The sequence below is a fragment of the Camelina sativa genome, chromosome 11 (assembly GCF_000633955.1).
Source record: "Camelina sativa cultivar DH55 chromosome 11, Cs, whole genome shotgun sequence".
Classification (NCBI taxonomy): domain Eukaryota; kingdom Viridiplantae; phylum Streptophyta; class Magnoliopsida; order Brassicales; family Brassicaceae; genus Camelina; species Camelina sativa.
The window spans coordinates 1882562-1904497 of NC_025695.1; the positions used below are offsets into that span (position 1 = coordinate 1882562).

The 21936-nt window shown below is 32.7% G+C and overlaps 3 protein-coding genes across 18 annotated transcripts; 2 read left to right on the forward strand and 1 right to left on the reverse strand.

Annotated features, from left to right (window-relative positions):
* Positions 1209-2340, forward strand: LOC104727542 (metalloendoproteinase 1-MMP-like). Its single transcript, XM_010446640.2, has one exon. It carries the CDS (start codon positions 1243-1245, stop codon positions 2338-2340), a length of 1098 nt encoding a protein of 365 aa, XP_010444942.1. The 5' UTR covers positions 1209-1242.
* LOC109127740 lies at positions 2459-6825 on the reverse strand. Of its 15 annotated transcripts, none has more exons than XR_002034382.1 (19): positions 6672-6825; positions 6307-6478; positions 5808-6013; positions 5622-5711; positions 5409-5518; positions 5203-5320; positions 5023-5093; positions 4857-4907; positions 4660-4753; positions 4409-4545; positions 4231-4317; positions 3918-4091; positions 3722-3797; positions 3436-3637; positions 3305-3351; positions 3123-3201; positions 2955-3005; positions 2827-2873; positions 2459-2744 (listed from the first exon to the last, which is right to left on the reverse strand). XR_002034382.1 is itself a non-coding variant. In XM_019233273.1 (10 exons), exons 5-10 carry the CDS (start codon positions 3493-3495, stop codon positions 2649-2651), a joined length of 360 nt encoding a protein of 119 aa, XP_019088818.1. In that variant the 5' UTR covers positions 3496-3497; positions 5241-5518; positions 5622-6013; positions 6307-6478; positions 6672-6825; the 3' UTR covers positions 2459-2648. The 15 variants fall into 15 exon arrangements, 2 of the variants coding, with proteins under 2 accessions (XP_019088818.1, XP_019088817.1); XR_002034388.1 differs by having other exon boundaries at positions 3436-3486; positions 3590-3637; positions 5622-6013; XR_002034387.1 differs by having other exon boundaries at positions 3436-3497; positions 3590-3637; positions 5622-6013.
* LOC104721086 (probable vacuolar amino acid transporter YPQ1) lies at positions 17929-20487 on the forward strand. 2 transcript variants are annotated; one of them, XM_010438995.2, is made up of 11 exons: positions 17932-18232; positions 18331-18373; positions 18472-18498; positions 18678-18779; positions 18850-18962; positions 19233-19410; positions 19500-19601; positions 19690-19785; positions 19894-19914; positions 20018-20167; positions 20271-20487. In XM_010438995.2, the coding sequence occupies exons 1-11, from the start codon at positions 18000-18002 to the stop codon at positions 20376-20378; spliced, it is 1173 nt and encodes a 390-aa protein (XP_010437297.1). In that variant the 5' UTR covers positions 17932-17999; the 3' UTR covers positions 20379-20487. The 2 variants fall into 2 exon arrangements, with proteins under 2 accessions (XP_010437298.1, XP_010437297.1); XM_010438996.2 differs by lacking the exon at positions 18472-18498 and having other exon boundaries at positions 17929-18232.

Here is a 21936-nt window from a genome sequence, read left to right on the forward strand (position 1 = left end):
TTTTTCTTATGGAATATGTCAATATGAAGCAAGGTTGTGTAGGATTTGATTAGTCACTAATTTCTCTATTCGCAAAGATGTGTGTTTGTAGAAGCTTAGCTTATGCTCAATACAAACATTGCTTTGGCTTTGAGAATTTACAACTCGTTAGGCTTGTATGAAAAAAGGCCCATAACGTTATGTTAAGATTCTGACGTGAGGGTACATTTATACTCTAAAAGAATCTATGATTTTGACTGCTACTTGGAAGTTGGTTCGTTGGGTGAGCTGATTTTTTTACCGGTTTAAGAAGGAGTAGGACAATTAACAACCCAATGAAATTCGATTTAGTATAGTTCTTGTATTCCGAATCCAGCCACAACTGAACTTTAGATGTACGTGTTTTCGTTTTATGACATATGTAGAATTGGTTATTAAACTGCCTTTCTTTATTAACTGCTATGAAATAGCTTATATACACGATATCTCTAGGGTTTACGCAACCGTCTTAGACGTGACTCAAAACGTAACAATCCCAACAATACAAAGCCCAAATATCTTTCCCCTTTTCCTGTCTCTCTTTTTCACCTTTTCTTCTCCATCATTTTACCTCCAATAAACTGAAGATGCAGCATTTGAATAAGTGAATGAACTACTTCAAAAGGACAGAGCACTTGAACAAAGACATAGTATCAAGATAAGGAAACTAGCTATGTCGGTTATTGGCACAGAAGGATTCAGAAGCAGGATGCTTGGAGAAGGTTTAGAAGGCATATGGTGCTTCTAGAAGATCAGAAGGTTTCATGTTTACATTCCTAATGTAAATATGAAAAAAAAGGATAATTTATTTATCCATAAAGAAAAAGGAAATTGTCTGATTCCTATTAGAAATAGAATAGGCAGTTTGCTTATTGTAAAACCAATGTCTAGTTTTATAAATAGGATGTTAAGGCTGGAGCTAAGCTTTAGCACAAACAAGAGAGAGTTTACCTAGCTACTAAGTTTTAGTTTTTGAGAAAGAGAAAAACTAAGAACTTAGAGAGCGAGGTTTCTTTAAAGTTCTAAGATTTGTGGTATTAGAGTTTTGAGAGAATAGGAAATTGTTTAGAACAAACTTGTAAACAGATTTTCTATTAATCAAAAGAGAGTTTAAAGAAATCTTCATTCTATTGTTTTAAAGCGATTCACAGATCTATAGTTCTCACACTTTCATAAACTTCTTATTTGAATCAAGAAAAATTCCAAGAATCTTGCGTCAGACAAATGTCTCGTAGTTTAATCTATAGATACAGAGCTCTCTGTTTTCTCTTAGTATTGTTCTGTTTCCCTCAACGTTTTGCCACCAGAAACCTACCGGAGGCGGAACAAGAATCATCCACGGCAAAAGCAACTCAAATAATCCACGTCAGCAACAACACGTGGCATGATTTCTATCGTCTCGTAAACGTCCAGGTTGGTAGCCACGTCAGCGGCGTGTCCGAGCTCAAAAGGTACCTCCACCGTTTCGGTTACGTGGGTGATGGCTCGGAAAGTTTCTCCGACGTGTTCGATGGTTCTCTCAAATCCGCAATCTCTCTGTACCAAGAAAATCTCGGTTTACCGATAACCGGGAGACTCGACACGAGTACCGTGACTCTCATGTCGTTACCGCGATGTGGCGTTAGCGATACGCACATGATCGTCAACGACGACGGTATTCACACAACGGCGCATTATACGTATATTAACGGTAAACCGAAGTGGAACCGCGACAGGCTAACCTACGCTATATCGAAAACACACAAAGTCGATTACTTGACGTCAGAAGACGTCAAAACCGTTGCCCGGCGAGCTTTTTCGCACTGGGCGAGCGTGATTCCGGTGAGTTTCGAGGAAGTCGATGACTTCACGGCGGCGGATTTGAAGATCGGGTTCTACTCCGGGGATCACGGTGACGGGTCTCCGTTTGACGGTGTTTTAGGGATCTTAGCACACGCATTCGCGCCGGACAACGGGAGGCTTCACTTCGACGCGGGGGAGACATGGGTAGTCGACGATGACTTTACACGATCTCCCGAGCTGGCCGTCGACTTGGAGTCTGTGGCGACTCACGAGATTGGTCACTTGCTGGGGTTAGGACATAGCTCTCAGGAGTCGGCGGTTATGTATCCGAGTCTCAGCCCGAGGACTAAAAAAGTTGACCTTACGGATGATGACGTGGCAGGTGTACTGAAGTTATATGGCCCGAACCCAAAATTACGGTTGGATTCACTTACACAGTCAGAAGATCCTATTCAAAACGGCTCCGTATCACTAAGATTCTTGCCGGGGAATTTTATCGGTTATGTTCTGTTGGTTGTCTTTTTTATTCTGTTCCGATAGGTGAATAGGACATTAAAAAAAAACAGTTTTTTTAACAAAAATTATTTATTTATAACGAAATGTATATAGATAATTAAAGGTTTTTAGGGAAAAGGATAATTTTTCATTGTCTATATAATTAAGGAAAATATTATTCTCTGATTAACTACTTAGATTTGTGTATATCATTATCTGGAAAATTGACAGATAGTGATGTTTATGCACTGATATATAGATTGGTCCTACTCCTAATGACACTACTAGTACATAGTTGAGGTTGATCTTGACCTTTTATATTTGTGTTCCTAAGCAAAATACTGTATTTATTTTCAATCATATGAAAAAAGCACATAGGATTGAAAGCAAGATCCAACTGTTGTCCTGCAACATCCCTTGAAGGTTGGCACAACTCCAAACCATAAAATCTAGAGACATAATTAAAATCTATTAGTATGCAGAAAAAGCAAACTGATTAATGAGTAGTGGAAATCAAATAAGAGAACTCACCTGCTCAACTGTTTGGGAATGCGTAAACAAGATCACCTTTTCCTGTACTGCATCAAAAAACACAATGCATAAGATCCACTAAAATTTCTTTAAAAAAAAAGAGGACTGCATCAAAGAGTTCTATTTACCTCTGTACCAGCAGCAGACACACAGATTGAACGCAAGAGCCAACTGTTTTCCTGCAACATCAAAACAAAATGCATAATTAAGATCCATTAAAGTTTCATTCTCTGTCTGTCATTTAAAAAAAAAAAAAAAAAGAAAAAAGAGATGATTGCATCAAGAGTTCTTTTTACCTCTGCACCAGCAGCGAGCACAGGGAATGAACGCAAGAGCCACCTGTTGTCCTGCAACATCCCTGAAACCTTCTCACAACTCGAAACCATAAAATCCAGAGACAAAATGAATATCTATTAGTATACAGAAAATGCAAACAGATTAACGAGTAGTTGGAAATCGAATAAAAGAAAGAACTCACCTGCTCAACTGTTTGGCAATGCGCAAATAAGACCACCTTCTCCTGTACTGCATCAAAACAAAATGAATAAGATCCACTAAAATTTCTTTTAAAAAAAAGAGCGCATGATTGCATCAAAGAGTTCTATTTACATCTGCACCAGCAGCGAGCACACGGATGGAACGCAAGAGCCAACTGTTGTCCTGCAACATCCCTTGAAGAAAAAGCAAACTGATTAAAGAGTAGTGGAAATCAAATAAGATAACTCACCTGCTCAACTCTTTGGAAATGCGCTAAGAAGATCACCTTCTCCTGTGGTTGGCTTGGTGATACTCGTGAATCACATTAAGATCCCTAAGAAGAAAAAGTTATCTTAAGCATTTGCCTTGTGGTTTGGCTTGATGATACTCAGAATCAGATTAAGATGACAAATATTACCTGTGTGTGATCCGCACCCACGCTTTGGACGAGAGAAGATTCCGTGAAACCCACAGCAAAGAACACCGGAGAGATCCTAAAACACAAGAGACAAAAGTAAGTTAGACCAATCAATGAATATCTAATCTATTAATATTGCAAACAACAATAAGTAACAACAAAAATTGCTTAATTGAGAGCCTGATTGAAGACTAACAAGACCATCTCCTTGGCTGCTGCAGAGTTGGCTGGCTCGGAACCCCCAGAAGACCTCCTAGCTAGCTAATAAGAAAAAGTTGCATAACCTGTCTGTGATCCCCCACCCACGCTTTGGAAAAGAAAAGTTGGCAAACAAAGATCCCCTAAACCCAACACCAAGAACCGGAGGGACCTTTAAAACACAAGATAAAAGTAAGTTAAAACAATCCATGATTTTCAATCTATTAATTGCTAACAACAAGCAACAAGAATGGTGTGAAGTGAGTAATGAGACCAAATGATATGCGAAGATGTAAAAAGCAAAAGCAAACCTTTGCATGTTTAGAGAGGTTAAGAGCCCGGTTGAAGGCTAACAAGGCCATCTCCTTGGCCATTGCTTGGCTGGCTCGGAACGGAACCTAAGAGAGAGAAGACAATCATCAGGTGATAGTAAATGGAGAAGAGAAGAGGAAACTGAAGCATAATAAAAATAGAGGTCTGAGAACAAACCTTGCCGAGTAATTGGACCATAGAAAGATACTCTGGATAGATAAGGAACCATGGCTTTGCATCATTCCTCTTACGGATTAGGTTTCACCAGGTTCTGGAGTGATGAAGGGCAGAGAGAGTGGCTTATGGATCATCGCCTGAGAGCAGTGACAAAACAAAAGTTAGCAGTGACATATGTATGGATCATCGCCTACCAATCAATCATCGGTTGTTATCAGTGACAGAAAAAAAAAAGAATTTAAAAAACAGACCTGAAAGTTAAGGTTTTGACTGATCAATGTGCCTGAGACTCATTAAGCAACATTTTCATGCATGCTAGGCCACTCGAAGTCCCACCATTCAGTACTGCATCAAAACAAAATGCATAAGATCCACTAAAGTTTCTTTCTCTCTCAGTCATTTAAAAATAAAAAAAAGAGAGATGAATGCATGAAAGAGTTCTTTTTACCTCTGCATTAGCATCGAGCACACGGAATGAACGCAATAGCCAGCTGTTGTCCTGCAACATCAAAACAAAATGCATAATAAAGATCCACTAAGTTTCAGTATATCTATGTCTGTCAATTAAAAAGAAAAAAAATAGAGATGATTGCACCACAGAGTTTTTGTTTTACCTTTGCACCAGCAGCGAGCACACGGATTGAAAGCAAGAGCCAACTGCAACATCCCTGGAATTTTCTCACAACTCCGAACCACAAAAACCAGAATCCAGAGACATAATTAATTAATCTCTATTAGTATACAGAAAATGCAAACTAATTAATGAGTAGTGGAAATTGAATAAGAGTACTCACCTGCCACTGTTTGGCAATACGCAAATAAGACCGAACACCTTCTCCTGTGGTTGGCTTGAAACTCGTGAATCAGGGGATTATCAGTAACCACTTTAGGTTCACAAATTGGAAACTGGTTCTAAAGAAATGAAGCAGAATACTCATGATCTAAAAGACCAATTTCAACATAAAGATACATAAGAGAGAGGGTTTCAACGAAATGGAACCTTGCCAGTCACGCATTCCACAAGCTTAGATAGAGAAAAGCCTCTTCAATATCACACAAAATTGAACTTGCTCTGAGTTCTCCTTACCATAAAACGGTAAAGCTACAAAACTTCAAAATAAATCTTAATACTCACTAAGACTCACCCAATTAAAAGCCACTTTAAATAAGGGAAACAAAAACAAAGGAGAGAGATCGTTGCTGAATTTGTAACCTTGACAATAAGCTTAGGGTAGACATCATCTCACTTTGGAGCTGTCCTTTTGGTCTTTTTTCTATTACCTTCAGCGATCAAATCAATACCCTGCAAACACGACCATTCAGTCTCAGAATCAAACCTTGTAAGCTTACATGTCAATCTCAAACCAAACTAAGAGAGATGAATCATTCACACTCTAACCCGAGGCTTAAATGTTAGAAGAAAACCTATCCACGTTCCAAATTTACTATGTACAACTACATAAATGACATAAAACACCCAAAATTCCTTGAAACTTCAGTAGCAAACTAAAGAACTTGTAGAAGAAACGAAGGTTGGAAGACAGAGGAAGGGAGAAGTGTCATTGTGGTCCGGTGTTGTGGTGCTGGAACCGCCAACCATGTAAACTGAAAGCTTTTGAAATAGAAAACACTTCAATAACAGACTACAAACACTTGGATAACAAACTAAATAAAATTGAAGTTATGAATCTGTTTTATATAATTCAAGTTCTTTATCAAACTTGTTCCGGTTGTTAAAATATAAACAGAGAATTTGAGGAGACATAGATATTGATTGATTAAGCAATGTTGAACAAAATATACCAGAAATCAGAGTTCGTAAATTGCAAGAAGAAGAGATATGTGATTGATGAAACCCTACAATCAGAACATGTAAGAACTTAAAAAAAAAAAATTACCCGGAAAAGTTGGAGCAAACCAGAAATAGGAAAGGAAGAGATACTGAAGCTTTTGTATGAAATCATGTTGTCGAAGAAGAGAAGCGCATAAGTGAAAAAGACTAAAAGAGAAGCGAAGAAGTGGGAATCGTGGTCGTGCGGGAGTCGAAGCAGTTGTTGAAGAGAAGTAATCCTTTTGTGTCGTAATTTTTATATAAGGAATACAAACAGAAGAAGAAAGCTATTAAAACCTAAATCAAATTGATTGAATACAAACAGAAGAAGAAAGCTTTTAAAACCCATATCATAAGAAAATCGATTGAATACAAACAGAAGAAGAAAGCTATTAAAACCCTAAATTCAGAATAGAGGTTTAGTTCTAATACCCGATTAAAGGAAGCAGAAAGAGGGATGAGAAAAGGAAGAGATTGAGAGTTTTTTTTAGTATGAAATCAGCTTGTTGTTCCATAATTGAGCGAATTAAGGCCAAGTGGAGATCGTGGGAGAAGAGGCCTAGCAGTTTTAATCTTTTGTGTTTTATTTTTTCTGTGGCAAAAGTAAAATAAGTGTTTTTTTTTTAACTTTTAAAATGAAATTTGTTAAGCAAAAATTGTGAAAGATGATAATTTGGGACTTAAGACAGGTGTTAGATGGAGAGAGCGGCAATTAATTGAGAATTTACTTGTGACTTATAGAATAAGGACTAGATTTTATATTATTACTAGGTACCAACCCTACCGAATAAATCATTTTAAATAAAATATTATAATTTAAATTTTTATTAGAGATTTAAAATTGTTTGTATAAAACAAAATACGTAAGTAAAGTTTTTTTCATTTATTCAAATTTGTGTTTCTTTTTTTGTAAAATATATTTCATCCGTGAAATATTTGAATTTGGAAAAGAATTTTAAAATAGTATAGAAAGTTTGATGTCTTTTTGTGTTTCTAAAAATCAAATTCACATATTTTATGTTTTACATTATTATCTATATCACTATACCATTAAATAGATAAAGCAATATTTTTTAGATTAATCCTAAGTTTAAAACGCAATGAAAAAAATGATAAAAGTGGTAAATAAATAAATAATTTTTTTTCTTGTTTGTGAAATGTAATTTATTTTTAATAAGTAAATAGGTTATAAAAATGATAATTAAATACATTTTTGGATTTAATAGTTGATTAAATCTTTTATTTTTAAAAACTAATAGAAAAAACATTGGCTCACAATATTTCAATGGCATACTTATTTAAATAATAATAAGAAGTAAAAGCATTTATTAAAAAAGATACATGAGCTCTGTGAGCGCTTCGACGAAGAAAAAAAAAAGCTCTGTGAGCGCGACACCTAAGTTTTTTTGTGAGAGTGCTTGTCTATTAATATATAGGGAATTATTTATTATTATTATTATTATTATTATTTATAACCCATCTACTATATAATTTTAAAATATTACGAATATGTAAAATTAAAAAAATTAAAAATATGAATCGAAGTTTTTATTACGTTAATAATATTTTGTTCACTTATTGTTTCAGGTTGACCAAAAAAAATATTTTTTTGATTGGTCTACAATATCAAATTAAAGCGTAAAAAACCAAAAAAAACATATTTGGGTGGAACACAATCCAATAATCTATAGAACATCATATGAATAAAAGAAAAGAAAACCTTTTTTTAGGTAAATTGACATCTCATCAAAATTGCATGTCAAGGTATAAATAAATAGACAAGCATTTAGATATAACTTAGATCTTATAAAGTAATTAGTTTTGTTTAAATGTAATTAAGATAATATAATATTATAATATTCATATATATTGTTGATTTTGAACAAAAAATGAGAATTTAAAAATGAATGTAGTATATTGTATGATAGTTTTGTTCTCCAATTCCTTTCTCTACGCAGTGGTGAGCATTATTGACCTTAGACTGGGAAATATGTTGTGAGCCATGAGCGAACATCATCGATTACTTGGGGAATGATTGGATAATGATCCCTGCACAAGGCATAACCCTAAAATTAGATTCAGAAAAATAAGGTCAAGTAGTAAATTAAATCAAATAAAAAGTGAAGTTAGTTTCATGTTTAGAGACCCTTCGTTTTCTATAAAAATAACTGTAAATCCAGCCATGCGAAGAATTTCAGCACTTCTGTTTCCAAATTGGAAGGGAACTATATTATCAGCTGTGACACACACAGAAAAAAAAAATTAATAATTAAGAAGAATCAGCATCCTCTCGCGATTGATATCTAAATTGTAATCTAGATCTGTAGATGACAATATACACGTACATTTTCCATGTGTAAGTAAGATTGGTAATGATGGAGCAAAACTTGTGGACCCATAATAATTTGTTATATTCTGTAAGTTTCTGCAAGATTGATTTAGGTTTATACCACGTTTAAAAGTTGTGTAACTTAAGTTTTCTTACAAATAGTGACATTACGGTTTAAAACGAGCCTACCTCCAAGCGGGAAGCCAGCCGTTGATTCCAACAATAAATCGTAGGTTTCTGTTTACCACTCTTGTGGTATAAGAAGACGCATAGTAGAGAGCTACCGCTGCACCCAAGCCGATACCTCCTAGTCCTAGCGTGACTATCATAACCAATTGGATTAATAGATTTGATATAAAAAATTTGATGCATACTATGAAACTAAGCATGCTATGTGTTGAATGTTGATGATTATGGGTTACCATTGTTTGGTTCATGATGTAGAAGGTTAAAAACAAACGAAAAAACTGAATTGAAAGAAACCATATCTTCTTCCATGTTCTCATAAATTCCACTGACATCGGCCCCTAAAATTTTCTATACAATATTATTGGTTTTTAATTAAAAATTTAAAAGACATTAATTAATACTAGTGTCTTTCTGAAGTTTAAAGCCGAGTAGTATATCTTACAAGCAGTAGTTTGTGTTCCACCCATGAAAGTAATGGGACGTATTGGAGCAGTCGGACAAATCCATTTTACCTATGCATAAAAATCATAAATTCTAATTAGAAACTTCAATTTGTTTCTATTTGACTAAAAGTAAAAAACAGATATATAGCAAAATTTAACATCTGCATGGATCCATACATTTGGAAGATTCAATTGACGTACAAATTCAGCTGAGCTGCATGCAGAAAGAATAGACATATATAGAGTGATCAGAGATACACTTCAAGTACAGAGAAGAACACGATTTTATGTATATATAACTTTAACGAAGTGAGAACATAACAAATGAAATTTATGTGACATTGTACGACAGAGAAAAGTTGTTAATTATTCTTGTCAGGTCACTAATATTTTAATACTAAAAAGAAAAAAAAGTTATATACAAATAACACTTCAAATCAAATCATAATATTTGTAGAACATGTCAAAGGCAACTTTTAAAAATACTTTTCAGAAATAATTATAAATCACTCTATTAGTAGAAGATGTCATTGGTTTTAAACTTTTGTTATAACGAAATAAGTGACTTAGATACTTGAAAAAAACAAATCATATATATAAATAAAATAAAAAGTAAAGCATGTGATTGTGTTACTCTTTGCAATTATGCCCGATGTCGTGAAGCCAGACTATAGTGGCCTTGTGATCATACAATTTCTGTGTCTCCACATGCAATACCACTACCTGTATATATTGTAAAAGTTTAGTATATCAATTCCAAACAGAGATGTAACTACAAAACAAATTATGAACAATTAACGAAGAAGGAAAAACATACTAAAATCCATATTTTTGATCAAATAATCACTTTCTTTCAAAAACTTTTAGATTGCAATAGCTAGAGATGGAGATTTAAAGAGGAATGTATTGCGTATTTATAATAGGAGTGTTAAGATATAAAGTCTTATCAGTGAATGAAAAAATATTATTTATTAAAAGATCATCTTATTATGATAGTGGATCTAGAATATTTTATATAATAAAGTAAGGTTCTCTTTTAATAAGATCTAAGAAATTGTTATTTGGCACTTTCTTCTTGCAATATGTGTTATCTTCTCTTTAATATTTTTAGTATATTTTTTTTAATAATTTTATATGACATATATTATCTTATTTATATTTATATTTAAAACAAAATATAATTTGATATTATACTTTATAAGATGTTTAATTTATTATTTAATTTGTGTAGTATATAGTCTAAAATAATGAATTTTCTTTTTCTTTGAGAAGTTTCCATTTGGCAATCTCTTCTTGCAATGTGTGTTATTTTCTCTTTAATAATTTTAGTGTATTTTTTTCAATTAACTTTATATGACATACAATATTTTATTTATATTTAAGACAAAATATAATTGGTATTATACATTATAAGATGTTCAATTTATTTTTTTTAATTTGTGTAGCATATTGTCCAAAATAATGATTTTCTCTTTTATTTTTTTTCCTTAATTTCTTTATTATAATAAATATATTATTTGTTTTGCTTGAAATTCCTATCAGATATTATTAGTTACATTAACAATTTATATTTGAAATATAATAAATGTAAGTATTTATGAACTTTCTCACATTTTTTTATTAAATTTCATATTCTATCACATATTTTGTAACTTTCATATTAATTTGATTACATTGAGATTCCTATCATATAATTGTAATTATATTAACTAAAAATAAATAAACTTAAAACAACTAATAAATGTATTTTTGGTGAACCTTCTCACGTATTTTACTAAATTTCAAATTCTATCACATATATTTAACTCTCATATTAATAATCATATACATCTTTAAGGTACTAAATTTCATTTTATTGAAATTATTTACTTATGTTATATGTTGGCACTTTTGTAACTTCCATAGTACTATTAATATTGTAATAAATGACTAATAACAATAAAATTTATATGTGTTTATTACATTTTGTAACTCTCATATAACTTATGTAACTCCTTATAAATATAAATTGATATAATGATTAGTGCATTGACTACCCAATTAAATAATGAATTTATAATAGGTTTCTAACTCTAATTTTCCCTATAAAAAAAGACACACATCTCAATAACCCTTATATCTCTCTCAAACTTTACATAAATTTCTAAATTCTATATTTTTTTTTATTCAACTAACATTATCTTAGTGTATATCTTTATTTTTCTATAATAAAGTAAAGTTTCTTAATCTCATACTTAAAAAAACTAACAAGAGGAACTCATTCCTCTCAAATTATATACATAAAAAATATCCAAAAACAATATCTTGACATGTTAGCAATGTCCTTTTTGAAATATCTTGACATTTTAGTAATGTATTTTTTTGACATACTTGACATTTTAGTAAGGTTCTTTTTTGACAAGTTCTAAGAAGTTGTCATTTGGCACTATCTTCTTGCAACACGTGTCATTTTCTCTTTAATATTTTTAGTGTATTTTTTCAATTAACTTTATTATATGAATATGACATACATTATCTTATTTATATTTATATTTAAGACAAACTATAATTTGATATTATACATTATAAGATGTTCAATTTATTCTTTAATTTGTGTAGCATATTGTCCAAAATAATGATTTTTTTTTCTTTATTTCTTTATTATAATAGATATATAATTTATTGTATATGTATTAATACTTTAATATGTAACTCTCATAATTTTTGCCAGAAAAAAAAAACTTATTGATGTAAAAAAATAACACTCATCATTTTAATACACTTTGATGTATTAATTGCAATACAGTTTATGTTTTATTGGTGAAACAACATGACCCGGTTTTTTTTGTATTAATCAAGCATCACATACTACTTAATTAAACAAACTAAATAAACATTACTAACCAACCAATACGAATAATAAACCAATATCCAATAACATGCACAGCAGAAACATAACTCATAACCAACTCTGATAAAACATCAACACGATATCATTCGTAACAATTCTATCCAACTGAAATGACCGACCCGTTTTTTATATAATATATAATTAAGCATCTCATCTACTTAATTAAACCCACAACATAACCATCACTAACCCACCATAATACCAATAACATGCACGGAAAACATATAACAATAATCATCTCCAATATATATCATTAATACAATATCATCCTAACCATTCTATCTAACAACCTAGCATACTTCTATACAAGGTTCCAATCATAATAACATAACTATCAACACACAATCGAGAGCCTAGATCATCCTCCTCCTCATCGTCATGATTTCACGTCACATACATGTACACCACAAACAACAATTGAGATGCGTGAGTATTATCACAAATACTCAGTGAGGCGATCCTCCCATCTACTCGGCTATATATGCAAGCGAAAAGACAAACACAATCAATACACAAAACAAACAAACCAGACAGTTCTTAACACATCCGTGATTATGCGACCTTCCATCGACCGACAATGATGCCGAGCATCGTTTTCCTTGAAGCTCCAGCGCAGATATCCGTCCTCCAACGCCTCCAATGCGACCAAGGCTCTCCCAAAAGCCATATAAGGCCATAGAAACCAAGAATCGACCACAAACAAGCAAATAATCAATCACACAACTAAAAGAACACAAAAACATATAATTCTTAAGCTTAGATCAGCCATGGTCATGCACTCACCTTTGAAAATGACGAATCTATTTCTAAAACTCACGAAAATAGCTCCCAACAAGCTCTTACCACGTTTCCAGTCTCAGATCTCCACTCACCAAGAAAGATCTCTCAAAAACAACTTGGAAAACTCAAGAACACTCAAAGGAACTCCTCCGTCTCTCTATTTTCTCTTTGGTACGGAAAACAACACTAATCCTCACGACCTAAGTTGACTTTCAACCTTTAATATCTCGGTTTGGGGTTTCACTTAAACCAAACCGCTCCAATTCGATGATTTAATACAAACCGGTCGAACCGGAAATTAATGGTGTCGATCGACACTCACCTTAGTATCGATCGAGACCCATCCCAAAATCTCATAAATTCATTTGCAGATGTTTAAAGATATAGGAGAAGGCAAGGGAAGAACATTGTGTATTTATAAAAGAAATGAGTGCTTCTTTTTTCTTTTTTTTTAATCAAAAAACGAGCCTTATGAAACAAAAATCTTAATATTAAAAGTTGACAAAATCACACATTTTATAAAAGTTGGATGGCTGGCAAAAATCCTATACTAAATCGGGTGGAACACAATTTATTTCATAAAAACATTTCACTGGAGGCATAATCTATTTAAAGTAGTTAATAATATTTTGTTCACTTAGTATTTGTTTCAGGTTGACCAAAAAAAAAAGTATTTGTTTGATTGGTCTACAATATGAAATTAAAGCGTAAAAAAACAAAACAACATATTTAAGTGGAACACAATCCAATAATCTATAGAAACCATATGAATACAAAAAAAAAAAAAAAAAAAAAAAAAAAAAAAAAAAAAAAATTTTTTNCATTTTTTAGGTAAATTGATCTCATCAAAGTTGCATGTCAAGGTAATTATATAACTTAGATCTTATAAAGTAATTAGTTTTGTTTAAATGTAGTTAATATAATATAATATTCACATATATTATTGATTTTGAACAAAAAATGAGAAATTTAAAAATGAATGTAGTATATTGTATGATATTTTTGTTCTCCAATTCCTTTCTCTACACAGTGGTGAGCATTATTGACCTTAGAGTTGGAGAGTTGTTGTTAGCCATGAGCGAACATCATCAATTACTTGGGGAAGGATTGGATAATGATCCCTTCACAAGGCATAACCTCAAAATTAGATTCAGAAAAATAAGGTCAAGTAGTAAATTAAATCAAATAAACAGTGAAGTTAATTTCATGTTTAGAGACCCTTCGATTGGTATAAACGTAATTGGAAATCCAGCCATACGAAGAGTGTCAGCACATGTGTATCCATATTAGAAGGGAACTACATTATCAGCTGTGACACACACAGAAAAAAAAAAAAAAAAAAAATTAAGAAGAATCAGCATCCTCTTGTGACTGATATCTAAATTGTAATGTAGATCTGTAGATGACAATATACATATACAGTTTCTTTGTGTAACTAAGATTGGTAACTATGGAGCAAGGCTTGGGGACCCATAATCATATGTCATACTGTGCAGTAAGTTTCTGCAAGATTGATTTAGGTTTATACCACGTTTAAAAGTTGTGTAACTTAAGTTTTCTTACAAATAGTGATATTACGGTTTAAAACGAGCGTACCTCCAAGCGGAAAGTCAGCTGTTGATTCCAACAATAATCGTAGGTTTATATTTACCATTCCTGTGATATAAGAAGACGCATAGTACTATAGTAGAGAGCTACCGCTGCACCCAAACCGATACCTCCTCATATAATAATAACGTTAACATCAAAAATAGGATTAGGAAAAGGAAATTTTTTCTTTTTCCAATTTTATTTTTACCAATTTCCTTTTCTGCAATTATTTTGGGGAAAAAAAAATCATTACAGACTCACAACGGTTCTTTTTCTTTTTATATTCTAACAAATTTTCCTTTTTCAAAAATTTATTTTCTCTTAAAACGACACGTGTTCTTTTGTTATTTGGGATTCTTTAATTATGTTGAGTTGTTGGCTCTACTTTTGTTGTTGGGCTTATTATATTTTTTGTTTTCTTAATATAAAAGATGACAGTCCACTGTTAAAACAAAAATTCCAAAAAGTATCTTCCAACCTCCAATTTCTTGCAGTTCACGTCGGTGCGGGGAACAACCAGTTTTTGTCTTTATGACAGAGCAAAGAAGAAGGAATGATGAGTTTTGTTTATGGGCCTCGCTCGTCTCTCCTTCTCCTCCACAAGAGGAAAAGATTGGAAGCTAAACATGCTCAAAGAGTCCAGAATCTAGAATCAAAGGTTCTTGGCATGTTTTTTATCTATCTTTTGCCAAACTTTTTGCTTGTTATTTACTTAAGGGAGTGTTATATTTCGTTAGATAGCAAATATAGGCAGTGTTATATTTCGTTCTCCAATCTAAATTTCTACGTTCACTAGTTTGAATTTGTCATATCTAAACCAATGGATAAAAAGAAAATGGATAGACTTATCTACATTATATATAATATGTGTGTATGTATGAGTACATATCAAAATTCTAAATATATATATATGGCTCTTCTATACGCTGAGAGGACGAAGGTCAAAAACTTGGAATGTATAACTATAGTCATATTGACCTCTCTAACAAAATTATTAAGATATGCATGCTAGCCATCTGATAAAAATACAAACTTTTGTGTGGAAAAAAATTACATTTTTTGTGAAGGGAATAAAAACTAGACGCTCTCTCCTTTTCTATCTTTTATACTGGTCTTTTGTTAATGGTCTTTACAATCGTATAATCCAGTATCCAATTATATATCTACTTAATTCCCGACATATGAACAAATACTTCTAAGCTCAAACTATATATCCTAGAATACGGTTTTAGGTGTATAAGATATTAAACCTTAAGTCTATATATGCAAAGTATTATAAACGATGATTCGGAAATTTCGTTTATTGTTTGCTATTCATGTTGTTCAGTGTTGTCATACATTTCATCCATTGTTTGTGGTTATATCGTTTTCTGTATGTTCAAAATTCATTAGCTAGTATAACGGGGAAGATGAGCTCTCGATGTAGGAGTTCTAGTTCTAGAGGATAAAAATCGTAAACGTCTCTCGTCAATTCTCAAACATTAGTTTTCAAATATAAATATTAGACATTATCAACAAATGATAGAGATACAAACAACAATATGAAGATCAGAAGATGTGTATGAGGATAGACACAAGAGATAGAGTGATATGATCACACGTGTTTCCCACTTCCTCCACCAACTTGTCGCGGCACCTCGTCGCCGTTTCTTTCTTTCTTTTTGTCCTATCAGCAAAGCTCTCTTCTTTTCTTATAACCATTACTCTATCAAACGTTGATGTTTTTCGAAATATTTTATTAGAGATATTATAGTTTTATCATAGTATTTATTACCATATCAAACTTTATTCATCCGAGAGATATATAGGATTTTTCTATTTGTAAAAGTTGCAAATGATTTCTTTAAAAAAAAAATCTGAGCATGTATATTCATGTTGGAGAGAGACCTAAGGGTTTCTTGTTACTTTTTTTTACCATCGATTAAACTGATTAACTGAAAATGTTGTTTTATAATGAACATGATTTATTTCTAATCGATGTTTTTTTTATGGCAGCGAAAACAATCAGTAGCTAAAATTTAACTTTTCTAATTTAATGTAGTCATTAAACATTATACCGTATGATGTTAACGAAATTAATGGTTGGAGAGTGCTCGGCATTTAGAATTATTGCTACTGGATTGATCGTTCACAATGTCATGTCGAGGAGAAGGACGCAACGTATTGAACTTTGTTACGGCAAATTAAATGGGACCATTTAAGTGTTATGTCAAAATTCAAGAACCATTACATAATCCGCAACTAAATTTGAAATTATTCAACTGACTACTTTAGTCTTAAGCGTAAAAGTCAAGAGCCCGTTTCATGAAGATATCATTAATGTCGGTTCATGAAAGATGTCATCATCCTCTCGTAACATGATGCCACCACGATATCTATTTGGCACCTTCATAATTCGTTTGTTAATTATTTATTTCCTGGTTCAGTAAAAAATTGTGGACCGTTGTTTTGCGTCAGCCAATCGCGCCACAAAACTACAAAATTTTACAACCTTGTCGGGCTTTTCCAAAAATGAGTTACCAATAGGCAAAAAAAGTAGTACTAATTATTTTGATCTAACGTTTGCTTTGTAAATAGGAGAGAGGTTTGGAAAATATCTAAAGTTTTGAATTTGATACGACAAAATGCAAGTTGCTTAGATAATAATGAGGTATGAAAATTACAGCATCTTTTACAGTATTACAGCGTCAACATCATGGAGTTATTCCAATAAATTTCTCGTACACTTTGAAGTTTGAACTATAAAATAATAATACTACTAAGAAAAAAAGACAAATAAGTAAACGGGATTAGATTTGGTTTTCAATTTGAGGTTTTCAATTTGAGGTTTTCAACCGAAAGAATTACATATATAATGTGTGACTTTCACAACCATTAAATTAGAATTAACCAAAGAAGTACAATATATAATGAAGACAAATACATAAGTTTCTGTTTAATCTGATGACATTTTCTTTAGGGCTTACGGTTTAGTTCATAGCCTCATAGGAACAAAAAAGAATATACCTAACAAACCGTACCAAAAAGGCTGAACATCTGAGAGATTCAGCATATAAAAAGAGAATATGCCTCATTAATCATACATCGAGCGTTTTCTTCAGCCGGTTGAAAGAAGATTCTTAGTTATGTACTATGTCAATTTGTGCACTTTGGTATCATCATGGTCTTAGCTTTTAATCTTACGTAGTTAATGTCAGATATCGATTTTACTACATAAACAACTTGCTAATGCTTCTTAATCCACTAGTATAGTACGCAAATAATTATAATATATAAGACTAATTATAGTCTAAGAGATTCGAAAACGTTACAAGCTTTGATTTGGCTAATACGCAGCACGATACAGTTCATCAAGTAAAATAAATGGTCCCAAGTATATGATGAAAACATGTATCTTATTAGACATATATATATCTCTCCTATCTCCTTTAAAATGATTTTGTCATTTTCTTCACCCATTATCCTATATAATAATCTAGACCCTCGGAGAGAGAGACATACAAACAGATAATATATAGAGAGAGAAAGAACTAAGAGAGATGGTGTTGGTGTATGAAGGTTACTGCTTAAAGGAGAAGAAGGCATGCGTGAGATGGGTAGAGAGATACTTCGACGACTGTCTCTGTAACATAAACGACGACGTTTCATTCGCACTTGGAATCGCTAGCCTCATCTGTTGGGGCGTCGCAGAGATTCCTCAGATCATTACTAACTTCCGTACAAAGTCAAGTCACGGTGTCTCTCTCTCCTTCCTCCTCGCTTGGGTTGCCGGGTCCGTATACACTCATCATCATCTTCAATTTTTATCAGTTATGATAGTAACCAAGTCTTTTCTAACGTTATTTATATGATTTTCATCAATTGGTGCAGTGACATCTTCAATCTCGTCGGTTGTCTTCTTGAACCAGCTACTGTAAGTTACACAAACATGTATAATACTATGGATACATCATACATAATTATTTTGTTTTTATTATTGTTTTCTCCTTTTTTGTCGTCTTTATTCAACAGTTGCCGACTCAGCTCTACACAGCCTTGGTAACATCGTCGTCTTCTCGCCGCATAAACATATGTCGCCACAAAGCTTACGTGTCTTTTCCATGAAATTAAAGTCTATTTTTCGGAATTGTTTATTTTGATTCGACCGCCTTGAGTTTTATTCTATTTACAATTTTATCCCCTTAACTTCACTTTCTTTTTAACTTTTTTCGTTATAGCTTTACACCGTGAGCACTGTGGTATTGGTGATCCAGACTATTTACTACGATTACATCTACAAACTTTGTAGACATGGACGCACTAAGATCTGTACTCAAACGGTAATTATATAGTGCTAATTTATAAAAATTAAAATCTGATTACATTGTTAGGTGTTGATACTTTGTTTAGGATGAGGAAGATGAAGAGAAGAGACCATTGAAACTACCGAAGACGACGGGATCTGCTATTTCCATCCCAAGAGGATCTTACAAAGATTCTCCTCGGAAAGAGTTCTATTACACGTACGTACGGATTGTTAAAATAATCATGTTTACTCTAATTAGTTTACTTTACTCTAATTCAACTACGAGTAAGTTAAAGTTTGTGGCATTAGTTTCATGCGTCATAGATATTTTTATTAATTAATGCGTTCCCCCCTGCCCACTCTGTTTTTTTCTTGTCGTTTTCTCAAGATTTCGAAGAGACAGAGGAAAAGAGTAATTAAATACTTGCTGATGAAATATACACAACCTATACATTAGTTTATTTCAATTGTGACTATATATATTCAGGTCGGCAAGATCGTTGGCAGGAAGCGGAACACCTCCATTAAGATCATCGTATTTTCGAGTGGCTAAGAGTGGGCCTTCGGCTTTGGCAATAGAAAATGGTTCTTCATCGGATGAAGATGAGACAATGTCTACGTGTCCTGTCATAACCATTACCCAACCAAGGCCAATACCTAGACCGGTTTGTGATCCTTTTTACTTAGCGACTAGAAAAGTCACTTTAAGGTTGAAAGAACAAATATTGACCCATTCTGGACTTCTTGTTCTCAGGCAGGTTTCGGAACGTTTTTGGCTGCATCGGCTAGTCTTCCGCTTCAGGCCAAAAGCTTAGCTGAAAAGTACGCACATGCTTCAAGCAGACGGCTTCTTAATGTGCGTGACATATAATAGCATTTTGTTGTTTTCTAATGTATTGAGTGAAATGCGAGAAAACGACTTCGAAATATTCTCGTCTCTGCAGGAAAAAATAGTAGAGCATAGCGCGTTGGGACAATGGTTGGGATGGCTAATGGCCGCCATTTACATGGGCGGACGCATCCCTCAGATTTGGCTCAACGTAAGCTATAGCAAATCTTGATTCATATTTTTCATTTTTATTTGCTTGTTGTTTATGATATTGGATACTAATCTGATTTTCACCCGGGAACGATGTCTCTACAAATAGATCAAAAGAGGAAACGTCGAGGTAACAAACTAAAACTACAAGGCAACCAACAAACACATATTAAGTATAATTAACTGAATTGTAGTATATGATCCAATTAACAATATGGTTTGATAATTGGCAGGGTATGAATCCACTTATGTTTGTATTCGCGCTTGTAGCCAATGCAACATATGTTGGTAGTATTCTTGTCCGAACAACTGAATGGGACAACATCAAACCAAACCTCCCTTGGTTGCTTGATGCTATTGTCTGCGTCGTACTCGATCTATTTGTATCCTTTCTAACTATTTTCATCTCAAAAATGAAAAATATGAATAATCACATTCCCATTATGTTTTTATTTTGCTACCTTAATCCAAAAAAAACCAATACAGATAATATTGCAGTATATCTACTACAAGTATTGCAGGTCAGAGAGCATAAAAACCGAAGAAGACGGCTATGGAGACTATGTCGAAGCAAGCAAAACTTTTGTTTCGTAAATCACTATTTGATTTTCTTTTGGTCTTTAAGTATTATTGATTTCATAGTGTATGTATGCAAATAAATCACAACGTTCCAATGGGCCTTTACTAATTGGGCTTTATAATTTTTTTGATCCATAATTAGGTTTTAGATTAGTGAAAATTTCTTAATCAGTTTACTAATTGGAACCACCCAGTGACAGTTTCAACCTTCAATTAAATATACGCAACGTTATGGACTTGGCATATTATATATGCCTGCATGCATCTTCTTAATTACTATGTGCACGTAAGACAATGATCAAATTTTATTTCGGACTCTAATGCACAAGTTACAAAAAAAAAAGAAAAAAAAAATCATTTGTCAAATTGAGTAATAGTATTTGTTCATGTGTTGCATAAATTTCGTACATTGGCTGTCTTTTTTTTTTTTTTTTTGATANGATATCCATTGAATGCAATTTGATCGTTCTTTAAGTGATATCATAGTTAGTTTATAGTTTATTTTATATTTTTGGATGAAGCAATTATATATCATATAGTTTGGTCTTAAATAGTTTATCCATCTTAGTAAGCAACTCTTTCCACAGATACATATAAATCGAAGAAGATTAAAAAAAACTAATGATGTTATGTAAACAAAAAAAATCATACAAAGAAACTAATGGTGTTATATAAACTTATGAGAGAATGGCTGCAATAATCATACCACCAATTGAGCGCTGCACATGATTTTTTATATATCTAAACGGAAGAACTGAGGAAGATATAAATAATGATTGGAATCTAAATTAATACCATAAATTGAGATGGTTTAATTTAAAAATATATTAGTTTTTTGAAGATAAATCCCAAGATCTAGTCATCTAGAGGGAAGAAAAAAATTTGACGACAAAGAAAAAAAGAAAACATGATTTTGACTCTCTCGGTAGTCAGAGTCGGTCAAGCTCCGAAACAAAAATTTAAACTTACCTATAATTTTTGTACCCTACCTGTACACCGATCCCTTCCAAATAGGTAAATAAGCATTCTTTGTAAAGTCAAAAACATATCGGATGAGGTACAACTCTCTTTGTTTATGTTTGAGTAATTATGTAAAATCTGATCATTATTCTCTTATTCAATAATTGAAGTCAATTACCTATGTGGAGGAGATCGGTGTACATGTTCGGGAGTTAGCTGATATCATCTCAGATGTCTCCCAGCCTGTGTATCTTCGACACAGTAAGATTGTCTGGATGGATCATGCGACATGCTGCTGTGCACTTTATTCCGAACTGGATGCCGAAGAGATCTTGTTGCAACCGTTTCCTCTCAAAAGCTTTGTAGGTTAGCAGCACTAGGCACCGAGATTGTCTAGTTCTCTGTTAGCATGTTTGTTCAGATAACTTTGTCTATAAATTTTCTCACTTGGTGAACCTTGTATAAATCTTTTTTTTTCGGCATAAAGAATATATATTAGTAGAATTTGATGATCCATTGCTATTGCCAGGTTAATGAATTGGGTAACATTGCCGTTTCCTATATTCTTATTTTCCTTCTTTTGGCTGTACCTAGAGATGTTTTTGCATCTTAC